General features: G+C 43.4%; 1 protein-coding gene across 4 annotated transcripts in view; it reads left to right on the top strand.

The window, feature by feature from the left end:
* Nucleotides 1–2,811: 2,811 nt before the first annotated feature.
* Nucleotides 2,812–27,128, top strand: part of NPHP4 (nephrocystin 4) — a 249,137-nt gene continuing 224,820 nt past the window's right edge. For 3 of the 4 annotated variants that reach the window (XM_077250341.1, XM_077250340.1, XM_077250338.1), the window contains exons 1-3: nt 3,131–3,253; nt 16,560–16,732; nt 26,470–26,622. In XM_077250341.1, the coding sequence (XP_077106456.1) occupies nt 3,220–3,253; nt 16,560–16,732; nt 26,470–26,622 (360 nt within the window). In that variant the 5' untranslated portion in view covers nt 3,131–3,219. Of the gene's footprint in view, nt 2,970–3,130; nt 3,254–16,559; nt 16,733–26,469; nt 26,623–27,128 lie in introns of those variants that run through there. The other variant, XM_077250339.1, reaches the window with a different exon arrangement.

The following is a 27,128-nucleotide window of genomic DNA, read 5'->3' as shown; positions in this document are numbered from 1 at the left end:
GGGTAGCGTGCCTACGTTTTATCCCTAGACGCCCAGCGCCAGCCGGAGAACTGACTGACCCTAGCAGAGGAAAATACAGACCTGGCTTACCTCTAGAGAAATTTTCCCCAAAAGGCAGACAGTAGCCCCCACATATATTGGCGGTGATTTTGGAGGAAAATGACATACGAAGTATGAAGATAGGTTTAGCAAATTGAGGTCCGCTTACTAGATAGTAGGAAGACAGAAAAGGGAACTTCACGGTCAGCTGAAAACCCTTTCAAAATACCATCCTGAAATTACTTTAAGACTCTAACATCAACTCATGACACCAGAGTGGCAATTTCAGCTCACAAGAGCTTCCAGCCTCAGAAATATTCAATCACAGAGAACTGGAACAAAAATGCAAAACAAACTTAGGACAACAAGTCCAACTTAGCTGATAGTAGTCTAGGAGCAGGAACATGCAACAGAAAGGCTTCTGGTAACATTGTTGGCCGGCATAGAAATGACTGAGGAGCAAGGCTAAATAGAAAACTCCCACATACTGATGGAAAACAGGTGAACAGAGGAGATGAAGCACACAAGTGCAGTACCACCAGAAACCACCGGGGGAGCCCAGAAACCAAATTCACAACACCTATCTATCTCGAGAATCAGTCCTATTCCTAATCTTCTCCTTAGTCCTAACTCTAATACCATTCCTTTCCTTAATAATATTCCTAACCTTAGTACTATCCCAAACTCTAGTCCTGTCCTTAAAGGGAACCTGTCACCCCCAAAATCGAAGGTGAGCTAAGCCCACCGACATCAGGGGCTGATTTACAGCATTCTGTACAGCTGTAGATAAGCCCCCGATGTAACCTGAAAGATGAGAAAAAGAGGTTAGATTATACTCACCTGGCGGTCCGATCCTATGGGCATCGAAGTCCAGTCCAAGGCCTCCTATCTTCATAGGATGACGTCTTCTTCTTGTCTTCATGCTGCGGCTCCGGCGCAGGCGTACTTTGTCTGCCCTGTTGAAGGCAAAGTACTGCAGTGCGCAGGTGCCGGGTCTCTCTGACCTTTCCCAGTGCCTGCGCACTGCAGTACTTTGCTCTGCCCTCAACAGGGCAGACAAAGTACGCCTGCGCCAGAGCTGCAGCGTGAAGACAAGAAGAGGCCGTCATCGTAAGAAGATGGGAGGCCCCGGACCGCAACGCCCATTGGACCGGACCGCAACGGGAACGCCACTGGGTGAGTATAATCTAACCTCTTTTTCTCATCTTTCAGGATACATCGGGGGCTTATCTACAGCATTACATGGGCTCCCACACAATTTTCTGCACCAGAGAGGGAAAGCCAATGACTGGGGGCAGATGTTTTTAGTCTGGGAAGGGGTTAATACCCATGGAGCTTCCCAGGCTATGAATATCAGCCCGCAGCTGTATATTTAGCCTTTACTGGCTATTAAAATAGGGTGACCCCCCCAAAAAAAAATGACGTGGGGTCCCCCTATAATTTATAGCCAGAAAGGCTACGCAGACAGCTGCGGGCTGATATTCATAGCCTAGGAACGAAACATGGATATTGCCCCCCCGGCTACAAATACCAGCTCCCAGCTGCCCCAGAAATAGCGCATCTGTAAGATGCGCCAATTCCAGCACTTAGCCTCTCTCTTCCCACTGCCCTGTAGTGGTGGCATATGGGGTAACAAAAGGTTAATGTCACCTTTGTAAGGTTGTAAGGTGGCATTAAGCCGGCTTAGTAATGGAGAAGTGTCAATAAGATACCTACCATTACAAATCCTATAGTTGTGAAACAGTTAATAAAACACACACACATACAGAATAAAGTATTTTAATGAAATAAAACACCACACAGTTTTGACATCTTTATTATACTGGTAATCCAAGCGAAGCCCTCGATCATCTGGAAAAAAAAGAAAAGACAATAAACCAACAGTACACTCGCTGTGTCTGACGCAGTCCTTAATAACGAGTGTCCCACGATTAGTCCAGCTCTGCTACATCTGGATGCCTGACATCCAGACATAGTAGAGCTTGTAGATGACCACTGGAGATAACTCTTCGGCGATCACCTACACTGCAGTGTTCTCGCAATCGGCAGTTCTCGCGGTAAGCCAAGTTATCGCGAGAACTGCAGTGGACGCGGACTTCTGGCGGTGGAACAAGTAAGAGCTTATTTAAATTAGGAGACATGCGTAGTAAGCAGAGTTTACGCAGTTACTACGCTTGTGACTAATCATAAGATGCGGTTTTACTGCATGTAATGATTATCTGTGGGAAATTTAGGGTATGTGTTGCGGATTGGCCGCTGCGGATCCGCAGCAGTTTTCCATCCGGTTTACAGTACCATGTAAACCTATGGAAAACAAAATGCTGCGGAAAATACCGCGCGGAAACGTTTTTAATAAACTGTAAATTGCAAAACTGCTTACTTTTACATTATCTTACAATACCCATATAAAAAAATGGGAGTAACCCTTTAAGATTTATATTGGCTGGAAGATTTCAGCTCTGAAGTCAGCAGAATTATACAGTAATGAAGGTACTTAGCTCACTATGTAAAGTGTATACTCCACAAACATGATGTGGAGATGATTTATGACAACGTCACATAGCTGTTGGCAGTGACCATCATCAAAACTACAAGTCCCAGAATCCCCGTGCAGCATAATCAATGGGTGGAGATTCATGGGAAATGTAGTTACAGAGGGTTTGTCATTAAAGCAGGCATTCAGATAACTAAATAACTACAACTCCCAGGATCCTCGCTAATAGAAATAAACGGAAAAGCCTCATGGGAAATGTAGTGTGACTCCAGTATAAAGCCGCCAGTTGCTGTGGCACCTCCGGGCTCTCGCCGTGTTCTTGCATTATGTACACAGCTATAACAAGTCTGTCTGCCGCCATCACCGTCCTGTCAGCTCTGAGCTGCGGCAGAAGCCATAGAATAAGCGTCTCAGCAGAGAGATTTCCGTAACCATGGTAATAGACGCTGGATGACGGACGAACCCATTCTGTCATTAAATAGGGGGATAGTTCGTGAGTAGATATGATTCAAATGCTTGGCTATTCCTATTTGCTTATTTTAAGGCAGCCGTTAAATTCTGAGTATTAGGCTCGGCATGAGAACAAGATACCGACACATAACTGTGTGCACAGAGGCAAAATATATGTATTCAGGATCGGACCCCCCCCCCGGGCGGATATTAGTTTAGCTCAAACGTAAACTTACATGGAAGATGGCAGCTCGGAGCTGAAGAAAGGAGGTGAGTGGTCTGCGGGGGTAGAGAGGCAGAGAAGCGGGGGGCTGGGACTTGTAGTGCTACAAGGAGATGGAGAAGTGCTCCAGGGTGTCGTATAGCACTGTATAGGCAAGCTCTATCTAGATAGAAAGGGAAGGCAGCACTCCATATAGTTCAGGTGAATAAATGTGGTTTTTATTCAGACCCACATGGCATGGTTTGAAAAAGTCTCAGTGTGAGCCGAAACGTTGCCATGTGGGTCTGAATAAAAACCACATTTATTCACCTGAAAATCTATGGAGTGCTGCCTTCCCTTTTTTCTTACGAGGCTGAAGTTGGTTTCTTATTCATTCAGTTTCTTATTCGGCAATTTTTTTCTTTTCTGTTTTTTATAGGGTTAACCTCAAAAAATAAGCATCACAATAATAACACACAATGCAGTGAGGTGCCCTGATGTGAATACACTTAAAAACAGCTGCAAAAATGATAAAACTGGCACAAAATGGGCGTCAAAAGTGGGCACCGAAGGGCACTAATTAACCCCTTCACCCCCGGAGCTTTTTCCGTTTTTCCGTTTTCGTTTTTCGCTCCCCTCCTTCCCAGAGCCATAACTTTTTTATTTTTCCGTCAATTTGGCCATGTGAGGGCTTATTTTTTGCGGGACGAGTTGTACTTTTGAACGACATCATTGGTTTTAGCATGTCGTGTACTAGAAAACGGGAAAAAAATTCCAAGTGCAGTGAAATTGCAAAAAAAGTGCAATCCCACACTTGTTTTTTGCATGCCTATTTTGCTAGGTTCACTAAATGCTAAAACTGACCTGCCATTATGATTCTCCAGGTCACTACGAGTTCATAGACACCTAACATGACTAGGTTCTTTTTCACCTAAGTGGTGAAAAAAAATTCCAAACTTTGCAAAAAACAAAACAAAACAAAATTGCGCCATTTTCCGATACTCGTAGCGTCTCCATTTTTCGTGATCTGGGGTCGGGTGAGGGCTTATTTTTTGCGTGCCGAGCTGGCGTTTTTAATGATAGCATTTTGGTGTAGATACGTTCTTTTGATCGCCCGTTATTGCATTTTAATGCAATGTCGTGGCGACCAAAAAAACGTAAATCTGGCGTTTCGAATTTTTTTCTCATTACGCCATTTAGCGATCAGGTTAATGCTTTTTTTTAATTGATAGATCGGGCGATTTTGAACGCGGCGATACCAAATATGTGTAGGTTTTTTTTTTTTTTTATTGATTTATTTTGATTGGGGCGAAAGGGGGGTGATTTAAACTTTTATGTTTTTTTTATTTTTTTCACATTTTTAAAAACTTTTTTTTTTTACTTTTGCCATGCTTCTATAGCCTCCATGGGAGGCTAGAAGCAGGCACAGCCCGATCGGCTCTGCTACATAACAGCGATCATCAGATCGCTGTTATGTAGCTAAAATGCAGGTGTGCTGTGAGCGCCGACCACAGGGGGGCGCTCACAGCCACCGGCAATCAGTAACCATAGAGGTCTCAAGGACCTCTATGGTTACAATGGAGGAGCATCGCCGACCCCCGATCATGTGACGGGGGTCGGCGATGCGCTCATATCCGGCCGCACGGCCGGATGCGGTAGTTAAATGCCGCTGTCTGAGTTTGACAGCGGCATTTAACTAGTTAATAGCGGCGGGTGATCGCGATTTCACCCGCCGCTATTGCGCGCACATGTCAGCTGTAAAAAACAGCTGACATGTCGCGACTTTGATGTGCGCTCACCGCCGGAGCGCACATCAAAGCGGGGGTCCCGACATGTGACGTACTATACCGTCACATGTCGGGAAGGGGTTAAAGGGTTAAATGACTTTAGGCCACTGATCTCACAGTGCAGACATATACAACAGGGAGCCAGGCTGGAGGGACCTGGTTTTGATATGGAGCATCGCTATCTGTGTATTCTGGGTGTGAGATCAGTGGCCCAAAGTCATTTAGCCCCTTTAAAAAATCAGTTACTTATCCAAATATGTGAAAATCGTCTGTTTGCCCACTTTGATGGCAGTTCTGATGCCCAGAACCCATTTGGGCCAGGCTGAAGAGGCATGTTTTTGATGTGGGGCTCCCTGTTCTGTATGTCTGCAGTGTGAGATCAGTCGCCCAAAGGCGTTTAACCCTTTCATTAATGCTGAGGAGGCCCGGGCACCCACCTGTTGGTACAGTGCTGTTCCAGTTTATCTATCTATCTAATATCTATCTATCTTATCTACTGTATTTACAGTGCCTTGCAAAAGTATTCGGCTCCCTGGAACTTTTCAACCTTTTCCCACATATCATGCTTCAAACATAAAGATACCAAATGTAAATTTTTAGTGAAGAATCGACAACAAGTGGAACACAATTGTGAAGTTGAACGAAATTCATTGGTTATTTTACATTTTTGTGGAAATTCAAAAACTGAAAAGTGGGGCGTGCAATATTATTCGGCCCCTTTAACGTAATACTTTGTTGCGCCACCTTTTGCTGCGATTACAGCTGCAAGTTGCTTGGGGTATGTCTCTATCAGTTTTGTACATCGAGAGACTGAAATTCTTGCCCATTCTTCCTTGGCAAACAGCTCGAGCTCAGTGAGGTTTGATGGAGATCGTTTGTGAACAGCAGTTTTCAGCTCTTTCCCCAGATTCTCGATTGGATTGAGGTCTGGACTTTGACTTGGCCATTCTTAGGCTACGTTTACATTTGCATTTGCGTTGTTGGGCTCAGCGTTGTCGACGGATACCGACGCATGCGTCATGCGCCCCTATCTTTAACATGGGGGGCACATGGACATGCGCCGGTATGCATTGTAATGCGTTTTACGACGCATGCGTCATATTGACGCATAAGACAGGGCGCAGAGGACGCTACTTGTAGCTTTTTCCCTGCGCCGAAACTCCTGATCTTTACGATCTTATGACAACGCATGCATCGCAAAACGCTGCGTTGTGTACATGCGTTGTTGGTTGCGTCACCGACGCTGCGCCCAACAACACAAATGTGAACGTAAGCTAACACCTGGATACGTTTATTTGTGAACCATTCCATTGTAGATTTTGCTTTATGTTTGGGATCATTGTCTTGTAGGAAGACAAATCTCTGTCCCAGTCTCAGGTCTTTTGCCGACTCCAACAGGTTTTCATAAAGAATGGTCCTGTATTTGGCTCCATCCATCTTTCCATCAATTTTAACCATCTTCCCTGTTCCTGCTGAAAAAAGCAGGCCCAAACCATGATGCTGCCACCACCATGTTTGACAGTGGGGATGGTGTGTTCAGGGTGATGAGCTGTGTTGCCTTTACGCCAAACATATCGTTTGGCATTGTTGCCAAAAAGTTCGATTTGGTTTCACCTGACCAGAGCACCTTCTTCCACATGTTTGGTGTGTCTCCCAGGTGGCTTGTTGCAAACTTTAAACTACACTTTTTATGGATATCTTTGAGAAATGGCTTTCTTCTTGCCACTCTTCCATAAAGGCCAGATTTGTGCAGTGTACGACTGATTGTTGTCCTATGGACAGACTGTCCCACCTCAGCTGTAGATCTCTGCAGTTCATCCTGAGTGATCATGGACCTCTTGGCTGTGTCTCTGATCAGTCTTCTCCTTGTTTGAGATGAAAGTTTAGAGGGACGGCCGGGTCTTGGTACATTTGCAGTGGTATGATACTCCTTCCATTTCAATATGGTCGCTTGCACAGTGCTCCTTGGGATGTTTAAAGTTTTGGAAATCATTTTGTATCCAAATCCGGCTTTAAACTTCTCCACAACAGTATCACGGACCTGCCTGTTGTGTTCCTTGGTCTTCATGATGCTCTCTGTGCTTCAAACAGAACCCTGAGACTATCATAGAGCAGGTGCATTTATACAGAGACTTGATTACACACAGGTGGATTATATTTATCATCATTAGGCATTTAGGACAACATTGGATCATTCAGAGATCCACAATGAACTTCTGGAGTGAGTTTGCTGCACTGAAAGTAAAGGAGACAAATAATATTGCACACCCCACTTTTCAGTTTTTGAATTTCCACAAAAATTAAAAATAACCAATAAATTTCGTTCAACTTCACAATTGTGTTCCACTTGATGTTGATTCTTCACCAAAAATTTATGTTTGGTATCTTTATGTCTGAAGCATGATATGTGGGAAAAGGTTGAAAAGTTCCAGGGGGCCGAATACTTTCGCAAGGCACTGTATTTTATTTTCTACTCATTCAAGAAAATTTTGATAAACCACATTTTTGGTTTTTCCTTCCCGTGCAAAGATGAACATTGCATATTAAGCAGTTGTTATCCAAAAAAGAAAAAAGATAAAGCGCACTCACCGGTAGTAAATCCAAGTCTTTATTCCAAGTCTTTATTCGGACATAACTTAATGTGCTGCAGGGAGGGTGGTGAACACTCGGACGACAGCTGTTTCGTGCTTAATGCACTTCAACAGGTCCTGTGGAGTGAGTGTGGCTATGTGGAATGGGCTTGGCTTGACACACACACACACACACACACACACACACACACACACACACACACACACACACACACACACACACACACACACACACACACACACACACCTTTATATATATATAATATATAGATAGATATAAAATTTGGTATCGCCATAATTGTACCGACGTAGAGAATCGTGTCACCAGGTCATTTTTACCACAGAAGGATTGTCATAAATAGGAAAAAAAACAGCAAAATTGTTTTTTGTTTTTTTTTCAATAATTTTACTGCACTGTGAATTATGTTTCCTTTTTTTCAGATGTTATGGTAAAATGAACAAAAATTAAAAATGGCTGCATTGGGAAGGGGTTAATGGGGCTCTCCAACATTTTGGGCTGTGGGATACATTTATGGGGGGCTTTTAACACAAGATGACACTCCGCCACCCACCAGACAGGGAAACTGACCCTTACTTCACAGCCCAGGTATAACATATGATATCATAAAATCTGAAAAAAAATGGAAAAATAATTCACAGTGCAGTGAAATGATTGAAAACAACAATTTTGCTTTTTTTTTCCCCCCCTATGTATGACGTTCATTCTGTGGTAAAAATGACCTGTGACATGATTCTCTGGGTCGGTACAATTATGGTGATACCAAGTTTTACTTTATTTTGTGGTTAACGCTTTTTCCCTCTTAATGGGGTTATCTCATTGTCTCGTATTTGCATGGAAAATTGCAAAGTTCTTCATAAACATAAAACGCTGCAATTTACTTGTTGAAAAAAAATGATCAAAGGAGGGATTTCATTGTTTATAGTGTACGAATTGTTGCCTAGGTTACAGGCCACCCGAAAAGTGGCCGGTTTCCCAAACAAAGGAGGGCGTGCATGCAAACTGTTTGCTCTGTAGCTTGTAAGCGCAGCTCTTTTGGCTGGATCTGGTTTGCCTTAGAGCCCTTGTGTTTCTCTGTTGCTGCCGAGGCAAAGCAGCCCCCTACCAGCATCATTACAGAGCGAGGCATTCAGGCCAAACATGCCGCAGCCCCCAACCGTCAGCAGTGAGGAGCGCACTGCTCTAAGATCGGACTTCTGCGCATATGGTGGTGCCAAACGTATATATGTTCCTAGGCAGGCGAGCGGTGAGCGTTCTCCTCTAGAGCTTGTGAGCGCTGCTGTGAAGGGCGCAGGGCAGGTAACGTCACACAATAGTGGGGTGAAATGGCAAAACACAAACAAAAAAGCCTCCACATTAGTTTTTTTTTTTTTAAATTTGTCGAGCCGATGTCTTAACTTTTTTTATTTTGTTGTCTTTATGGTAAGGTGAAATGACTAAAAAGCAGCAGTTCTGAATTTTTTTTCCAATTTTACGGGTTATTTTATTTTATCATTTTAGTGATTGGACTTTTGCGGATGTGGTAATCCCAAATATATTCTTAATTTTGTTTATTTCTGTATTAAAATAGGTGATGCTTCAAATATGTAAATCTATTTTAATATTGTCTATTTTTTCTATTACTCTTTACCTTTTTAGTCCCCCTAGGGGGCTTGAACCTGCCACTGTCAGATCGCTTGCTATATAATTTAGTATGACGCTATATCTTAAAGCACCACTGCAGTGTTTTTATTTTATTTATTTTTTGCTGCGCTGGAGTGGTGCCTCTAATGGTAAGTTCCCTGCATGAAGTCTCATACTTTCCAACCACCGACTTCATCTGTTATCGGCGCCGCTCCGATCGGTCTGCAGCATTTTGTGACCTGCCGTATGGCTGCAGTGATTTCTGGGCGGAACAGAACATAGACTTACACTGAGAGCTTGGGACCGTCACCTTTGACTTCTGGCCAGTCAGGAGCCGTGGCAACAAGATGGCAGCGCAGGACTGGAGCGTCATTGGGAACAGCTGAAAACGGCGGTTAGTGAGTATAATATTATGTGCAGGGAACTTAGATTAGTAGCCCCACTCCAGTGCTGAATCCCCCCTTCCCAAAAATAAAAAAACTGTTAAAGAACTTAAAGATGGCGGCAGCGAGAGGCTTTATTAACCCTAGAACGCGTACCTGGGGCCTCGCAGGCCTGCTAGGTTACTTGTTTTCTATTATCTGTAAAACTACATTAGTTAGAATTTTGAAACTCAAGGTAATCCTCAGGTATATAGTTGTTAGTAATATCCAGTTGTTCATATATTTTTATGTTATAAGCATCTCGTATAGCAACGCTTTTTTTGTGACTACCCCAGATTCACGTACCTGGGGCCTTTGAGGCCTGCTTTGGTTTACATGTACTCCTCAGTCTTTTTGTCTGTACTGTTGTTGGGGAAGAACTTATGACTCAGTCTTTATGACTATTGGTCGATGGCGATTCTGCCTGACATGGTAATGTGATCCTGGAAGGGAGTTTCCCCTCACAAAGTAACGTGATTATGATGTCAGTACAGGTCCTTTAGTCCTAAATCCTAGTTGCTGGAAAGACTTTGGAGGAAGAAGTCAGCTTTCTTTGGTCTGTAACAAAGAACCTTTCTGAGCTCCAAAACCAGAGGCTTCTACTGCACTTACAAGAAAGTGATCTGTTGAAGGTAAGAGTAGGGGGGCTGTACTTTACCCTAAGCACACAAACACTAACAAAGTCTTAGCACACACAGTGTATAGTGCACAAGCCTGATTGTAATCTTTATTTTTTACTTTTCATTTTAGTTTACTCACATCTAAGATTACAATGGCACAGTCTACATCAAGGGGATTGACTGTCCAAGAAATTGAGGCGATTATTTTCAATAGTGATGAAGACAGTGACATTTCTTTGTCGGATGAAGAGTATATTCCACCAGCTAATGTATTAACTTCATCGTCCAGCGATTCCTCAGATGATGAAGAAGTAATGGATCCAGCAGAATGTGCAAGTAGAACATCTAAAACAAATGTTTTTTGGAACAGTACTGCTGTGGCTCATGCACGCACCCCATCACATAACATTATTAGAGTTCCTCAAGGAGCTGTCGGAATTTCCCAATTCATGTCCAAAAAAGATGTTTTCAGTAAATTTGTTTCAGATGATATTGCAGATGAGGTAGTTTTGTGTACGAATGTGGAAGGTAAACGTATTGCTTCGGAAAAAAAAAAACTTGGAAAAATTTAACTAAAGAGGAACTATATGCCTATATTGGCCTTACTCTTCTGGCAGGGTCGACTAAATCATATGATGTGCCAATCAGAGAGTTATTTCTGAACCCATTTGCAGATCCACATTACAAAGCCACTATGTCCGTAGATAGATTTGAGGCTATTCGGAGATGCATTCGTTTTGATGAAAAGAGAACTCGGCCTGTGAGGTTGGCAACCGATAAATTAGCGCCTATTAGCTATATATGGAATCTTTTTATCAAGAACTGTTACAAACTTTACAATTCTAGCGAATATGTGACAGTGGACGAACAACTTCTTGCCTTTAGGGGGCGTTGCAAATTTATCCAATATATGCCCAGTAAGCCAGCTAAATACGGCATAAAAATTTTCTGGATGTGCGATTCAGCAACTTATTATGGGATGAATGGCATGATTTACTGTGGAAAAGAAGCTGACGCTCCAGTCCAGAAAGATCTATGTTCCAACATAGTGAAAACACTAGCTTTACCAATTTTCCATTCTGTAAAAAATATCACTATGGATAATTATTTTACTAATTTAGAACTGGCCAATTTTTTGCTTCAGAAACAACTAACACTTGTTGGTACAATGAGACCAAACCGCCGCGAAATTCCACCAATAATGAAGCACAATGCACAGCGACGAATCTACGAGAGTGTATTCGGTTTCTGCAATGAGGCAACAATGGTGTCCTATAAAGCCAAGAAAGAAAAATCTGTGATATTACTGAGCACAATGCATCACGATGAAAGTATTGACACCAATGACAGGAAACAAAAACCTGAAATTATACTTCATTATAATAAGACAAAAGGAGGTGTCGACAAGATGGTCGAAATGATTACTGAATATTCGTGTAAAAGGCAGACTAAACGTTGGCCTGTTGCCCTTTTTTCCAATATCCTTGATGTGTCATCCCTCAATAGCTATATTGTTTATTGTCAAACTAATCCAGAATTCCATGCCAACAGGAAGGACAATTGACGTATATTTTTGACAGAACTTTATGAACTTTTGATGCCTACTATGCTAGAGAGAAGCAGCACAAAATGCTTATCAAGGCAAATTACAGAGGCAATGATCCGATGTGGAATATGCTTTCAGGAACAGCCAGAGCAAAGAGAAAAAAAAAGAAAGCGCTGCTATATTTGTCCAGCAAAGAAAGAAAGAAAATCGGAGCGTTTCTGTTCTACTTGCGGACAAAATGTATGCAGGGAACATTCTGAAGAAAAAATAATATGCAAGAATTGTCGGGGGAATATGTAAAGTGGAAAATAAATATTCCTGCACCGTTTGCTACAGACTTTATGTAAAAACTTTTAATAAGAAAAAATGTATCCATCATAAAAAATTGTACTGAGTGAATATATTGGGCGTGCCCGTTTAGTTACATTTTTGTTGTTTTATGTACATAATTTTTTGGGGGAATTATACACATCTTAGGCTATGTTCCAAGTAGCGCTGGGGTTCACCAGAATGGGATCCATAATGGATCTGACCTCCTGGTAACTCCAGCTAAGGCTGATGGAATGCCGGGATTCCACCAGCCTTAGCTGAGGTCACCAGGAGGTCAGATCCATTACGGATCCCCTCCTGGGGGACCCCAGCGCTAGTGGGAATGCATCCTTACTTTGCAAATTTAAAATAAACTTTGAAAAGTATTTTTATTTGAGTTATTCCATGTTATTTGCACACAGGCCTAAAAGGCCCCAGGTACGTGAATATGGGGTAGTCACAAAAAAAGCGTTGCTATACGAAATGCCTATAACATAAAAATATACGAACAACTGGAAATCACTAACAACTATATAGCTGAGGAATACCTAGAGTTTCAAAATTGTAACTAAAGTAGTTTTACAGAAAATAATAAAAAAGTAACCTGACAGGCCTGCGAGGCCCCAGGTACGCGTTCTACCAGCCTTAGCCGGGGTCACCAGGAGGTCAGATCCATTACAAAATCCCGTCCAGGCGGACCCCAGAGCTAGTGGGAATGCATGCTTACTTTCAAATAACTTTGAAAAAAAAAAATTTTTGAGTTATTCCATGTTATTTGAAAACAGGCCTCAAAGGCCCCAGGTACGTAATAGTGTAGATTTCTATGGTCACGCATTCTAGGGTTAAAGGCTGACAGAAGGGGTTAAACAGCAGTGGTTGGAGTTAGCTGTGGTCTCTTATTGGCCGGTGCTGGCACCCGCCTGCTGTGTATGGTGCAGGCTCAGCTCCAGAGCCTGCTGTATACACCTGGACGTCAGGAACAGTTAGGTCTTGGCCTAGACATACAGTGGCAGGCGAAAGTTTGGTCAAAATTATTGTTGTTGTGAAAAGTTAAGCAAGTTGAAGATGAAATGATCTCTAAAAGACTTAAAGTTACAGATGACACATTTCCTTTCTATTTTTGGCACAAAAAAAAAATATATAGAGAGAGAGAGAGGGCAAAACGGTAACAATGTTTTGATCTTTTGACTTTCAGGCTCTATATCTCGCCATCCACTACTGCTTCTACCCGGAGACTACCATCATTTTATAGATAATCATCTTGGCTGTCTCATACATAAATGTGACTTGCAGCTATTTAGCATATGATTAGTTATGCAGATTCTCATCATGTCACTGCATTGTTACTGTTTTGCTCCTAAAGATCTAAATTTGAAGCTTCTTCACCTTATTTCGGGCCACCATTCCAGACTTGTGTAACGTGTGTCGCACGGTGCTGGCCTGGATGTCTGTGATCTCACTATTATGAGGCATACGAGCCTCCTCCACTGCTGTGTTTATCGCGCCAGAACTGATAGACCTTGTGATGAGGCGACTTGTTGACTCCGATATTTGCTTGGACGTCCACCTATTGGCTTCTGAATGGATGGACGGACTTCATTTCGTATTCTTCCACCTGTCATGGCGCTCACATGATGCAGTTTGGCAATTTTCTGTGTCAGAGAAACCTCTATCAATGAGCTGAATGATGCAGTTTTTCTTCTTGGGAAATCTTCTTCATGGCTGCTCCTTGAATCGAACCAGTGACCTCTCACTTGGGACTCAACCTAATAACACACTGAGCTATTAGGGAATGTGAGAACAGGTTGTGATTTTAAGTATATGTGAAGGAAGACTTTTCCACCACCAGGAGAAAAACAGTAACAATGCAGTGACATGAGAAGAATCTGCATAACTAATCATATGCTAAATAGTTACAGGTCACATTTATGTATGAGATAGCCAAGATGATGGTCTATGTAATGATGGTAGTTAAAAATATTAAAAATTGCATAAAAGGAAAATTGGCCGATGCAAAAGTTTGGCCACCCTACATGGTTATTACTTAGTACTTTTGCAAGTATCATATCTTCTAAATGCTTTTTGTAGCCAGACAAGAGTGTTTCAATTCTTGCTTGAGGGATTTTCATCCATTCTTCCTTGGAAAATTATTTTTCAACTTCAGCTTTTTTACATATGGTGTTATGTTTGCATCAAGGATTTGTTGAAATTTTATTGAATCCATTCTTACTTCTACCCGTGAAATGTTCCCTGTGCCATTGGCTGCTGCACAACCCCAAAACATGATTGATCAACCCCCCCATGCTCAATAGTTGTCGAGATGTTCTTTTCCTGAAATTCTGTGCCCTTTTCTCTTCATGCATACCTTTGATCATTGTAGCCAAAGAGTTCTATTTTAACCTCTTCGGTCCACAGAACTTGCTTCGAAAATTCATCAGGCTTGTTTAGATGTTCATTTGCATACTTCTGATGCTGAATTTTATGATGAGGACACAGGAGAGGTTTTCTTCTGATGACTCTTCCATGCAGGCCATATTGGTGCAGGTGTCTCTAAACAGTAGAACAATGTACCACAACTCCAGAGTCCGCTAAATCTTTCTGAAGGACTGTTTCAGTCAAGTGGAGGTTCTGATTTGCCTCTCTAGTAATGCCACGAGCAGCTCTCGCTGAAATTTTGCTTGGTCTTCCAGACCTTATCTTGATCTCCACTGTTCCTGTTAACTGCAATTTCTTAATTAGATTTTGAACTGAGGAAAGGGCATTTTGAAAATGCTCTGCAATCATCTTCTAGCCTTCTGCTGCTTTGTGTGCCTCCACCATTTTCATTTTCAGAGTGCTAGGCAGCTGCTTAGAAGAACTGATGGCTGCTGTTTTTTGGCGCAAGGTTAGAGGAGGCTGGGTTTTATAGAACTGGGAAATTTGCATCACCTCGCCTTTCCTAACGATGATAGTGAACAAGTCATAACCCTAACAGGTAATTAAGGTCTGAAACCTTTATCAATGTTATCTGAGAACACAAATCTCCAAGGGTGCCCAAACCTTTGCTTGTGCCCATTTCCTTTTTTGTATTTTTTTAAAATTTAAAAGATGACAATATATATTGGTTTTGCCTAAAATAAAATGTCATTTTTTATCTTTAGGCCTTTTGGAGATCATTTAATCTTCAACTTGCCTTGCTAATTGTTCACAATAACAGTAATTTTGACCAGGGGTGCCCAAACTTTTACATGCCACTGTATTTGAGCCAAGAAATAGCATGGGTATAAAATACATTATTGAACATGGACCTTTTACATCAAAGCTCTGTTGTCTATAGCAACAAATCAGAGAGCAGCTTTCATTTCTTTAATCTGGTAAAATGAAAGTTGCACTGTGATAGGTTGCTATGGGCAACAAAGAGTTTTACTTTCAGACACGTGGTAAATTTGTAAAATGGCATAAAAACTGTTTCTTATTTATTTCTATTGAAATACTTTCAGTCATAATTTTGGCTGTTGCTGCCGAGACCCGAACGCCAGCGGCGGGAACGAGTACCTGCTGAGTTATTTTTGTAGGTACCGTAATTTAGATTGTTCACGTTCCAAAAAAAGTGGAAAACCCCTTTTAAAAATGCAAAAAAGAAGTGAAAAATTGTCCAAGAATAATGGGGGAACTTTTTTCTTTAAAGATGCCTGGTAGTGATGAGCTGATCACCGGGGTCTGGCCGCTGACATCCCGGGTGGGTTCTCAGCTTGTGCCCCTCTGACGTCCGTCCGCAGGCCCCGGTGGAGGCTCTCCTGGATATTTGCTGTGGTTTCACTGACGACCCGCGGGTTTATTCTGCGCTTTATCGCTTCTGTTGCTCCCCCCAGGGGTCAATCGCGTCTTTTCAGCTTTGTAGTAATAGTCATTAGATCTATGGCGGCCAACTGTTCTCGTACCAATTCCAGGGGATTATGAGATTTAGTGATGTCATCAGAGTAGACAATGAAGATATTACTCCCGTTATCCAGCCGGGATCCCAAAAATAAAACACTCCTTCTAGAAGACTCTGTCGTATTAACCCTTCAGTTCTTGATGATGATGATGATGATGATGGTCTCACGACCTCTGTAAATAGCATTTTGCCATAGGATCATTTATGGCTACAGGGTGTAAATATGAAGTAAGTGGCCATTAGTCTCCACCAATAATACAACTTAATGCTAACATCTTTTGGGCTCCTTATACACAGCAGCTTTATTGAAGGAGACGAGCTGCAGTGTAAAGCAGAGAAAACCACACAGCCCCATCAGCCAGATTTTCTAGATCACAGATAACGCATGGTGGTTTTCTTTTTAGAGAATATATTTGTGAATTAACCGGCCTGTGTACTACCACTACATCTCCTATAGATATTGTCAGCCAGTTACTGAATTATTAGCCCAGCCAAAATCTTTTATACGGTTTTCACATTATTTCACTTTATTTCTTTTAAGATGCTCCATTAAAAAAAAGAAGATTCACAGGATACAAGATGACAAAGTGGGAGACCATCTTTAGCCAAAATCGGGTTATACCACAGCATGTGCAGAGATGGAAGCACAGCTCGGGGGGCACGTTTGGCTTCCAGATTTTCCTTGGCACCCTCGAAGGGATCACCAGCAGACAGGTGAGCTGTATGTGCTGGAGGCTGCTGTATGGACGGGGGGCTGCTGTATGGGCGGGAGGCAGTATGTGCGGAGTTCGCTATATATGCGAGGGTCGCTGTATGTACGAGGCCTGCTGCTGTATGGGCGGGAGTCTGTGCGAGGCTGCTGTATGCGAGGGCACTGTATGTGCAGGAAGCTGTATATGCGGTGGGCGCTGTATGTGCGGGGGGCGCTGTATGTTCGAGGCTGCTGAGTGCGCTGTATGTACGGCGGGCGCTGTACCTGATGCACTGAGGATTATGCTTTTATAAGTTAATTAACATTTTTGTCGCCATGCTGCATGTGGTCCCATTGCTTTGCAGAACACTGATTGAAGGGGCCGGTGGATGCCCAATCCTTTTAAGTGTATGTGGTGTACATGTGCAGGTCTTCTCAAGATCACACGGGGTCACTCATTCTGCGTCGCTTATTTATTGCCCTCCTGTTAGTCTCATAGTCTGACATTGAGAAAGTGACATCCAATCCACACAGGAAAAACTGTGTGCTCCGCTAGTCACAGTGCACGTCATATCAGGCAGGTGAGGACCAGAACGACTGTCATATCAGGTGATTGCAGCCATTGTTGAGAACATTAAAGGGGTTGTCCACTACTAGTACAACCCCTTCTTAAACTAAATGTTCTGCCCCGATAACATGATGAAGTATAGTCTTTATTATTTTATCGGGGCTGTACGTTTAGTTTAAGAAGATTTTGTCCTAGTAGTGGACAATCCCTTTAAGACGTGCAATATATACACCATGCTTTTGAATGAGACAAATTATACACTGCTCAAAAAAATAAAGGGAACACTAAAATACCACATCCTAGATATCACTGAATGAAATATTTCAGTTGCAAATCTTTATTCATTATATAGTGGAATGTGTTGACAACAATAAAACATAAAAATGATCAACGTAAATCAAAATCAATGTCCCATGGAGGTCTCGATTTGGAATGATACTCTAAATCAAAATGGAAAATCAAATTACAGGCTGATCCAACATCAGTGGAAATGCCTCAAAACAAGGAAATGATGCTCAGTAGTGTGTGGCCTCCACGTGCTTTTATGATCTCCCTACAACGTCTGGGCATGCTCCTAATGAGGCGGCGGATGGTCTCCTGAGGGATCTCCTCCCAGACCTGGACTAAATCATCCGCCAACTCCTGGACAGTCTGTGGTGCAACGTGACGTTGGTGGATTCAGGTCTGGGGAACGGGTGGGCCAGTCCATAGCTTCAATGCCTTCATCTTGCAGGAACTGCTGACACACTCCAGCCACATGAGGTCTGGCATTGTCCTGCATTAGGAGGAACCCAGGGCCAACCACACCAGAATATGGTCTCACAAGGGATCTGAGGATCTCATCTCGGTACCTAATGGCAGTCAGGCTACCTCTGGCGAGCACATGGAGGGCTGTGCGGCCATCCAAAGAAATGCCACCCACACCATTACCGACCCACTGCCAAACCGGTCATGCTGAATGATGTTGCAGGCAGCAGATCGCTCTCCATGGTGTCTCCAGACTCTGTCACATGTGCTCAGTGTGAACCTGCTTTCATCTGTGAAGAGCACAGGGCGTACTGGCCTGTCTCCTGGTAGCACCTCCAGCCTCTGAACACAGCTCACATTGATGTGCCATCCTGGATGAGCTGCACTACCTGAGTCACTTTTGTGGGTTGTAGAGTCCGTCTCATGCTACCACGAGAGTGAAAGCACAACCGACATTCAAAAGTGACCAAAACATCAGCCAGAAAGCATTGGTACTGAGATGTGGTCTGTGGTCCCCACCAGCAGAACCACTCCTTTATTGAGTGTGTCTTGATAATTGCCAATAATTTCCATCTGTTGTCTATTCCATTTGCACAACAGCATGTGAAATTGATTGTCAATCAGTGTTGCTTCCTAAGTGGACAGTTTGATTTCACGGAACTTTTATTTACCGTATTTTTCGGACTACAAGACGCACTTTCCCCCCCCCCAAAAAAAGGGGGGAAAATAGGGGGTGTGTCTAATAGTCGTAATGCAGGCTTACCCGCAGTGGTGTGGTGGCGCCGGCATTTTACTGAAGCAGAGTTCGCAGATTTAGATCTTGGCTTCAGGAAAATGGCTGCCGCGATCTCCATCTGCGCACGCACGGCCTCCCGCGGCCATTTTCTTGAAGCCCCGGGAAAGCAGAGCACTCCATCTGCGCACGCGCGGCCTCAGGATGATGGCCGCCACCACCGATAACAACATGATTCACCTGGTTCTGCTGCTTACCGGGCTGCTGCATCATCTCACCGGTGAAAGGGACCCTGCTCACTGCGCCTCCTCATCCCCGCACCTCTGCCGCCGCCGCACCTCTGCCGGTAACCACTGCTGCAACCCTCCCATGGACACCAGGCCGTGGCGTCGTCCACCTAAGCAGGAAGGGACCCTGCTCAGGTGCACGCCGTACCGCATCACCCCACCTCTGCCGACACATGCCTCCTGTGACCCTGCTCTGCCACCGCCAGCCCTCAGGTAAGATACTGTAAATTCGGACAATAAGACGGACCCCCATCTTATAAAAAAATCTTTTTTTCTGCAATTTTCACCCCAAATTTGGGGTGCGTCTTATGGTCCGGTGCATCTTATAGTCTGAAAAATACGGTACTTGGAGTTATATTCTGTTGTTGAAATGTTCCCTTTATTTTTTTTGAGCAGCAGTGTATTACATTTTCAAAGTCAATGCCTATAATGCATTTTGTCGTATCCCTCGTTGTGTTTGTGCCAGAAAGTTAAACATAAACCAGCTGATGGGGTAGATTTCTGCTATAATTTCCCACCATTTCTGAAGTAAATTATTGTCGGCTGGTCTGGCTCTGCTCCATTCCATTAAAATCTGTCCACTTTTTAGAAAACTGTCAAGAGCAATGGAAAAAGATAGCATGTACCGTATATCTGCAGAACGGCCCTTTAAAAATGTTCCCCATAAATGAAATAAATGTTCCCCATAAAAATGTTCCCCATGTGACCAAAATTTACAAACTTTCCGCTGTTTGCAATAAACTAATCAAGAACATTATAAATAAAAAAAAAATAATATAACAAGTGTTTTCTCCAAATTCAGCATGAAATACCACTCACTGATTACTGCAGAATCAGAATTATTCACCCCCATCATGACAAGTATCTTTTGTACTTCGTAGAGTCTCTCTGGCTGTTATGACCTGATGCAAATGTGATGCATAGCCGGCTACTGGCCGCATACAGTCTCAAAATTTCTTTGGCTTATTGATATGGTTTTGTGATATTGGAGTCAACTTTTATTGTCCTTTTTGGATCAGTAAAGGATATGACTTGGAATTCAGGCTTGAAAATTTTCAGCATTTTGTATTTGCCTAAAGGTATGTCCACACGATGCCTTTTCAGGTGGGTTTGGAGCTTTTCCTCTCTGAAAGTTCTCCAAATATGCTCTAAATAATGAACAAATTAATTTCTATGTGAAAATAACTTGCTGTTCAGTCTTCTGGGTGTTGTAACTGCTTCCTTAAAATTCCAGGCAAGAGAAGTGATCTGATAATTCTTCATATATCTTCCTTCTGAAGACACTTTATAAGTCAATGGGAAGCCTTGAAAAATGCCTGAATGTCTTTTTGATATTATTGACCTGGAGGCTGTTATACTTGAGAATTGGGTTAAGGTTCAAGAATGCTGCCAGAAGCTGGTGTCGGGTTATACATCAGGTTTGTAGCAGGTTATAACAGCCAGAGAGGATCTACCAAGTACTAAAGGCACTGGCCACGAATAGATGAATAACTCTGAGACTGCAGTAGTCAATAAAAGGGTCTTTTTATGCTGAATTTGGAGAAACCACGTGTTATATCTGACTTCTGTATGTGTCCCCATAACTATAATACCCAGGGCTGCTGGTGATGAAAAGTCCTCCACAGGCGATCATGGTCAGGCAGCACACTCGCTGTTGAAGCTCCGCACTTACCGATCCCACACAACAATTATGCAGTGAGAGAATAAGTGTCTGGAACTAAAGCTGCCATATTATGTAACTCTGCAAGATAAAAGCAACAAAACTCTATAAATCAAGTTGATGATAAAGTGGCAGCAATATAGATTCAATTAAAGGGATAGAGCTTGTGACCTGCATATATAAATGTCTGGCCGTATATGTCACTGTAAGTAAGCCTTGCCCCCTGCCCATTATTGGCTGCTTATATGACGGTTAGAATGGACTGGGGGTTGCACATGCATGTGATGCTTCATTCATTGTCTATAGGACTCCTGGAAATAGCCTAGTACAATGCTCAGCTCCCAGCAATCCCATAGACAATGCATGGCCATTAGTGATGAGCGGTGAATGTGGTCAGATAAGGTGTTATCTGAGCATGCTCGGGTGCTAACTGAGTGTCTAAGGCGTGCTCAAGTAATATGTTCAAGTCCCCTTGGCTGAATGTCTCACGGCTGTTCAAAAGCCGTAACACATGCAGGGATGCCTGTTTGTTAGGCAATCCTTGCATATGTGGCAGGTGTCGAACAGCCGCAAGACATGCAGACGCAGGGACTGGAACATATTATTTGAGCACGGGAAGATAATCGGTTAGCACCCGAGCATGCTCAGATAACACCTTATCCCAGCACGTTTGCTCATCACAAATGGCCATCGTTCAGTTATAGTATTTTTTTCTTGTTTGTTTTTATACAATTTTGGGGCAAAAAAATAAAAATAAGATAACAAAACTAAAGTAGCAGTGATATTTATAATGCCCAAGATTGACATTATTTCTCTGGGAGTGGGTTCTCAGACACTAAGTGGGGAGCATTGTTTGCTTTATGGGGACACTGAGGGGATATTACTGAGGTAAGAGGTGCTATACTCGCCCACCACTCTGAAAAATACCGGTGGACTTAATTACAGCCGCACTCACTGTTCTGAGCGCTGACTATTCACAGCCCCAGTGTCGTCCCCATAACTGGAAGCGATCGGCTGCAGGGAGGATACAGTGTAATTTTCTCCTCCGTGCTAGAGACCACTTTATGGTAGTAGCATATGCAAGAGTAAAACCTCACTTTCTCAGTCATATAATATGTTTATGCACCTTTCCTGGTTTACTACGTTCAAAACTGCTGGTAAAACCCTTTAAGCCTCATCTGCATGGCTGGGTTTTATGTAGATCTGGGTGTACAAATCTGTAATATGTCATCTATAGAAATACTGTATTTAGACACATACTGTACCTTTTTCACATGAATACTGCAATAGAGAGGGGCCGGAAGACCGCAGTTTCTGGTATTACTAATTCCTGCACTGTTAGAAGTACTTCACCTTCTTATTAAACAGTGCATGTTTTTTCCTTGCTTGCAGTGCAAGGGTTAAACTATTAGAGCTGTGGAAGCTCCTGGACCTTTCCTTCTTGCTTTGTCTCAGCTGTTCAGTGTTGGCCACTCCCCTCTGCTATAAATGCTGCCTCTGGCACTTAGGGATTTACAGTGTTAGTTCTTACTGCCTGGTTTGGAGTTGAAGGTGTAGTTCGTGGTTGGAAATTGTTTAGGAGATTGTTGCTTGGAGTTTTGTTTATGTGCACATCCTAACCCTCTACTATTTGGTTTCACCTTCCTTTAACTTCCCTGTATCCCACTCTGTTATTTAGCGTGTGTATTTTGTATTGTTGATATTTTAATTTTCCCTGTCTATCTTCCCTTGTTTGTCTGGTTAGTGTGTTCCTAAACATTTCAGCTTCCCACCACCTTGGGTGGGGGAGGAGACAGAAAAGGGTAGATATAGTAGTATAGCAAGGCACCAGAACCCGGCATCTCCACCTTCAGGTGTTTTTTGCGCTCCTTTTGACCGCTCGCCATTCGGGGACGTCCACACCGGGCATTATTGTTCTAGTTCTCCTACTCTCCAGTTTTCCCTTTGATCCAGTGGCCGTGTACTAGTCTCGTGGTCTCTTGGCTCGGGCTGGTTTGTAGGACGCTTCACCTTATGTGACCGATCGGCGGCGATGCGCTCACGCACTTGACCTTGTGATCTACGTCTCGGCTCTTGCGTTCTGAAGCAAAGCTCATTAATGGCCTCCATTAATCCTGAATAAGTTAACGATGCATCTATGTACCATCAATTCACAATGTGAGTACACAGTTTACAAACCCTGGGCTTCTACGTGGCAGGAAATATAACTAGTTTGTGATGCAAAGTTCCCGGACAAATTAACAATCAACTGTCAATGGCTCTTATCAAAGATTTATAGCGATCCTCAGGGACTCGGCCAGATTACAATATACCAGTGCACTTTGTCCTCTAAGATCAGCCCGGTGATAGGAAATGATTTACTGGGTGACTTCTTTATTTCCAGTCTCTACGGTAAAATGTGGAGGGATATTTGTTTGGCTTCCAACCCCCCCCATCACAAAATATCCCTCTTCTTCATATTATTTGGGGATGGGGCAGATTGTCTAGTCCATGAAGAGCTCTAGTTAGTCCTCCAAGTTCATCGGCTCTTCATATGGGTCTGATATTGCTGGTCTAGCCTAAGGATAGTCCCATAAATTTTGTGATCCTGGACTCCAAGTGACTCAGGTGCTATAAAACCTAAGCTAGCCATAGTCGCGAAATAATTCTCCCCTTGACAATAAGGTGATCACTGCGTGTACCCAGCGGTCAGCTGTAATTGGGGAGAAAACCAGGCAGATTCCCTATGGTGCCTCCGGAGGTGAAATAAAGAACTGCAAGGTACCCATTTAAAACGATAGACTGTAGGTTGATCTCTCTCGTGATACTGTTTTATGGTGGGTTTGCTGCAATTTTTGTAACCTGTTCCCCACCTATGACGTACTAGTACATCCTCTGTTGGGTGCAAGGGCATGGATCTGGCACCTGCCTCTAACAGCAGCAATCGGAGATGTAATTTTAGATTAAGGGCCCATTCCTTGGAACTTTTCCCACTAAACTAAAAATATATAGGTTTGGAATGACATAATTGTACTGACCTGAGGGCTATGTTCACACTGCATTTTTCTTTTTTAGTTTCTTTTTCCCCCCCAAATACTTTAAAAAAATGCTTTGAAAAATTTCTTCCTTTGCGGATCCAAGGAGTAACGTTTCTCGTTGCGGAGAGCGGCAAGCCATGGTGTAGCAGTAAGGCTCGTCAGCATTGACTTTTAGGATCGCTACTTCCAGTCGGTGGCATTAGAGTTCTAGTCCTCTGCCTCTCTGAAGAGACAATTTGCATATTTTATTCTTATGGAAAATAAACTTTTTTTGCCCCCAATGGAGGATTTAAAAAAAAAACGCCAGGAGGGGAGGGGGGTGAGTGCATGTCACGTTTTTTAAATGGATGCTAAAAGGAAACCTCTTCAAAGTTGGCGCTATCAAATCAAAATTTAGCAACATTCTTCAAAAAAAAAACGGTAAAAAAATTCTTCAAAATTTTTTCAGGAAAATAAACTTCTTCAAAACCTCTGCAAAAAGTGGTTGCATATAAAAACGATAAGCGGCTAAAAGAAGTGACCCGAACATTCTTCTTAATTACTTTTGCGGAGTGGGGGATGGTGGTCTGGGGGTGGAAATCACACTAAAATATTTGAACATAAAAGTAATTAATAAAGACCAAAACCCACAGCAAAAATAGAAATGGTGAAAGCTCCAGGAATAAAACTAAAATAACTCTTGGCCATGAAATACAGAAAAGAGTTGCTGCAGCAGCTCAGATTCAGGGCTCCTGATTTATTAGGGAGTATCATGTTCAGTGATGTCAGCGATTTGTGCAGCTGCCGGCCACAGAGCGGAGCGCGCACCTTGTGCCCTTGGAGCTTGCTGCTTCAGCGCCGATGCGTCATTTGTTGTGTCTTGTCTAAGCGCGCCTACGTCTGTACCACACCTGCACGTCGGCCCCCTCTGCTCCATTGTCATCCTAATATAGCATCTTAGTACCTTTTTTTATTGCTGTGTATGAATAGATGTAGCAGGGCTGTTTCTTTTGTGCACCATGATCTCTTATGGAGGAATATCCTGCAGTGGTTTAGGCTACGTGCACACAGACGCGTTACAGGTCCGTGCAAGCTCTACGTGCACACAGATGCATTACATGTACGTATGGGCTCTACGTGCACACAGATTTGTTACAGGTCCATGCAAGCTGTACATGCTTACAGATGCGTTACAAGTACATATGAGCTCTACGTGCACACAGGCGCGTTACATGTGTCTACAAGCACTGCGTGCACACAGATGCGGTACAGGTCCCTACAAGCTCTACATACTTACAGATGCATTACAGGTCCGTATAAGCTCTACGTGCACACAGATGCATTACAGGTCCCTACAAGCCCTACATGCTTACAGATGCATTACAGGTCCGTATAAGCTCTACGTGCACACAGATGCATTACAGGTCCGTATAAGCTCTACGTGCACACAGATGCATTACAGGTCCGTATAAGCTCTATGTGCACACAGACGTGTTACAATTCCCTACAAGCTCTACGTGCACACAGATGCATTACAGGTCCCTACAAGCTCTACATGCTTACAGATGTATTACAGGTCCGTATAAGCTCTATGTGCACACAGATGCATTACAGGTCCGTATAAGCTCTACGTGCACACAGATGCATTACAGGTCCGTATAAGCTCTACGTGCACACAGATGCATTACAGGTCCGTATAAGCTCTACGTGCACACAGATGCATTACAGGTCCGTATAAGCTCTACGTGCACACAGATGCATTACAGGTCTGTATAAGCTCTACGTGCACACAGATGCATTACAGGTCCGTATAAGCTCTGCGTGCATACAGATGCATTAGGCTACGTTCACATTTGCGTTGTTGGGCGCAGCGTCGTCGACGCATGCGTCATGCGCCCCTATCTTTAACATGGGGGGGGGGGCGCATGGACATGCGCCGGTATGCGTTGTACTGCGTTTTACGACGCATGCGTCATATAGACGCACAAGACGCTACTTGTAGCGTTTTCCCTGCGCCGAAAGTCCCGATCTGTAGGATCTTATGACAACGCATGCGTCGCAAAACGCTGTGTTGTGTACATGCGTTGTTGGTTGCGTCGCGTCGCCGACACTGCGCCCAACAACGCAAATGTGAACGTAGCCTTACAGGTCCGTATAAGCTCTACGTGCACACAGATGCGTTACAAGTCTATACAAGCTCAGCATTCTCTAGAGTCGTACTAAGTCTGCGGGGCCACACTGGATACCACAGGCCTCTGATATTGTCTGCGCATGTATGAAGGTGGTAGAAATGAATATTTCGCTGGGTGCTGTATTATGGAGGCACCCTCGCATTTCAGGCATGTCTGGAGGCATCGGCTGGCACTGTGTGTGACTGCTCTCCTGATCAGACATGTCTGCCGGCACCCAGAGACACCATGAGTGGTATGAGGGTCATGCCTGTCTGTAGCCACCCACAGACACCACAAATGACTGCTCCCTTGGTCAGACATGTCGTGTGTGCACTTTCAGGAAGCAGAAATGTCCTCTCTCGGGGTCCCTCATGTCTCTGCACACCCGCGGGCACTGACTGTAGTTATGGCTCTCAAAATGTCATGATCTCTAATTGGTGACCAGTGACAATAGAGAACAGTGGATCTGTGTGTGTTCTGGTGTGGATACAACCTAGACTAAATATATTACAAGCCTGCTGTAGTCTGGATCCTAATTTATAGTATGGGGGTATATTCCTGGACTGATTTTTTTGTTTGTTTGTTTCCCTTTAATTAGGGGACTTTGGATGGAAACCCTGAAGCACAATATCAGCTGTGTCTGTCCCTCTTTGATATCACCTACCACCATTTCTTCGGAAAAACTTGGAAAAGTTTGACGAAACCATTAAAAACAGTCACTGGTCAAATGTCTAAAGTTTTCTTCAACGAGGTAAGTGAAGGACGGGTGACTGCGGGGTCCTGGGTCTCATCGCCAAATCGGAGTCTATACTGTGTCCGTCAGTGATCATGGAGCCTCTCTAGTGTTTGTCTACTCGTATGGGCTGTAAGTCCCCGGTCTAGGTCAGAATATGGCACCCCAATAATAAGTACGTGGCTGCTGGGCGCACATTGGTATATAGGAAGGGTGATACTCAAAGATCAGAGGAACCAATCACAGTTCAGATTTCAGACTACCGTGTCCATTTCAGAAATTTGTGTCATAGTACGTCCATCCAAATATAACAGGTCTCTGCAGAAAACAAAATATCTGATCCCATGAAGAGAGACCACAGGGGCAGCAAATAATTGCACCCAGCAATGTTAGTTATGGCTCACATGGGTATGGAAGCGCCATAGGGCGCATGTACCGGTGAGTTCTGCAGTACGCTGATATTCTGTAACGGGGCAGTCCCATCCTGTAAAATATGTGCCGTGTTTCTCCCGTCACTTTATATT

The sequence above is a fragment of the Ranitomeya variabilis genome, chromosome 4, assembly GCF_051348905.1.
Source record: "Ranitomeya variabilis isolate aRanVar5 chromosome 4, aRanVar5.hap1, whole genome shotgun sequence".
NCBI lineage: Eukaryota > Metazoa > Chordata > Amphibia > Anura > Dendrobatidae > Ranitomeya > Ranitomeya variabilis.
This window is presented reverse-complemented; position numbering and strand designations above follow the sequence as displayed.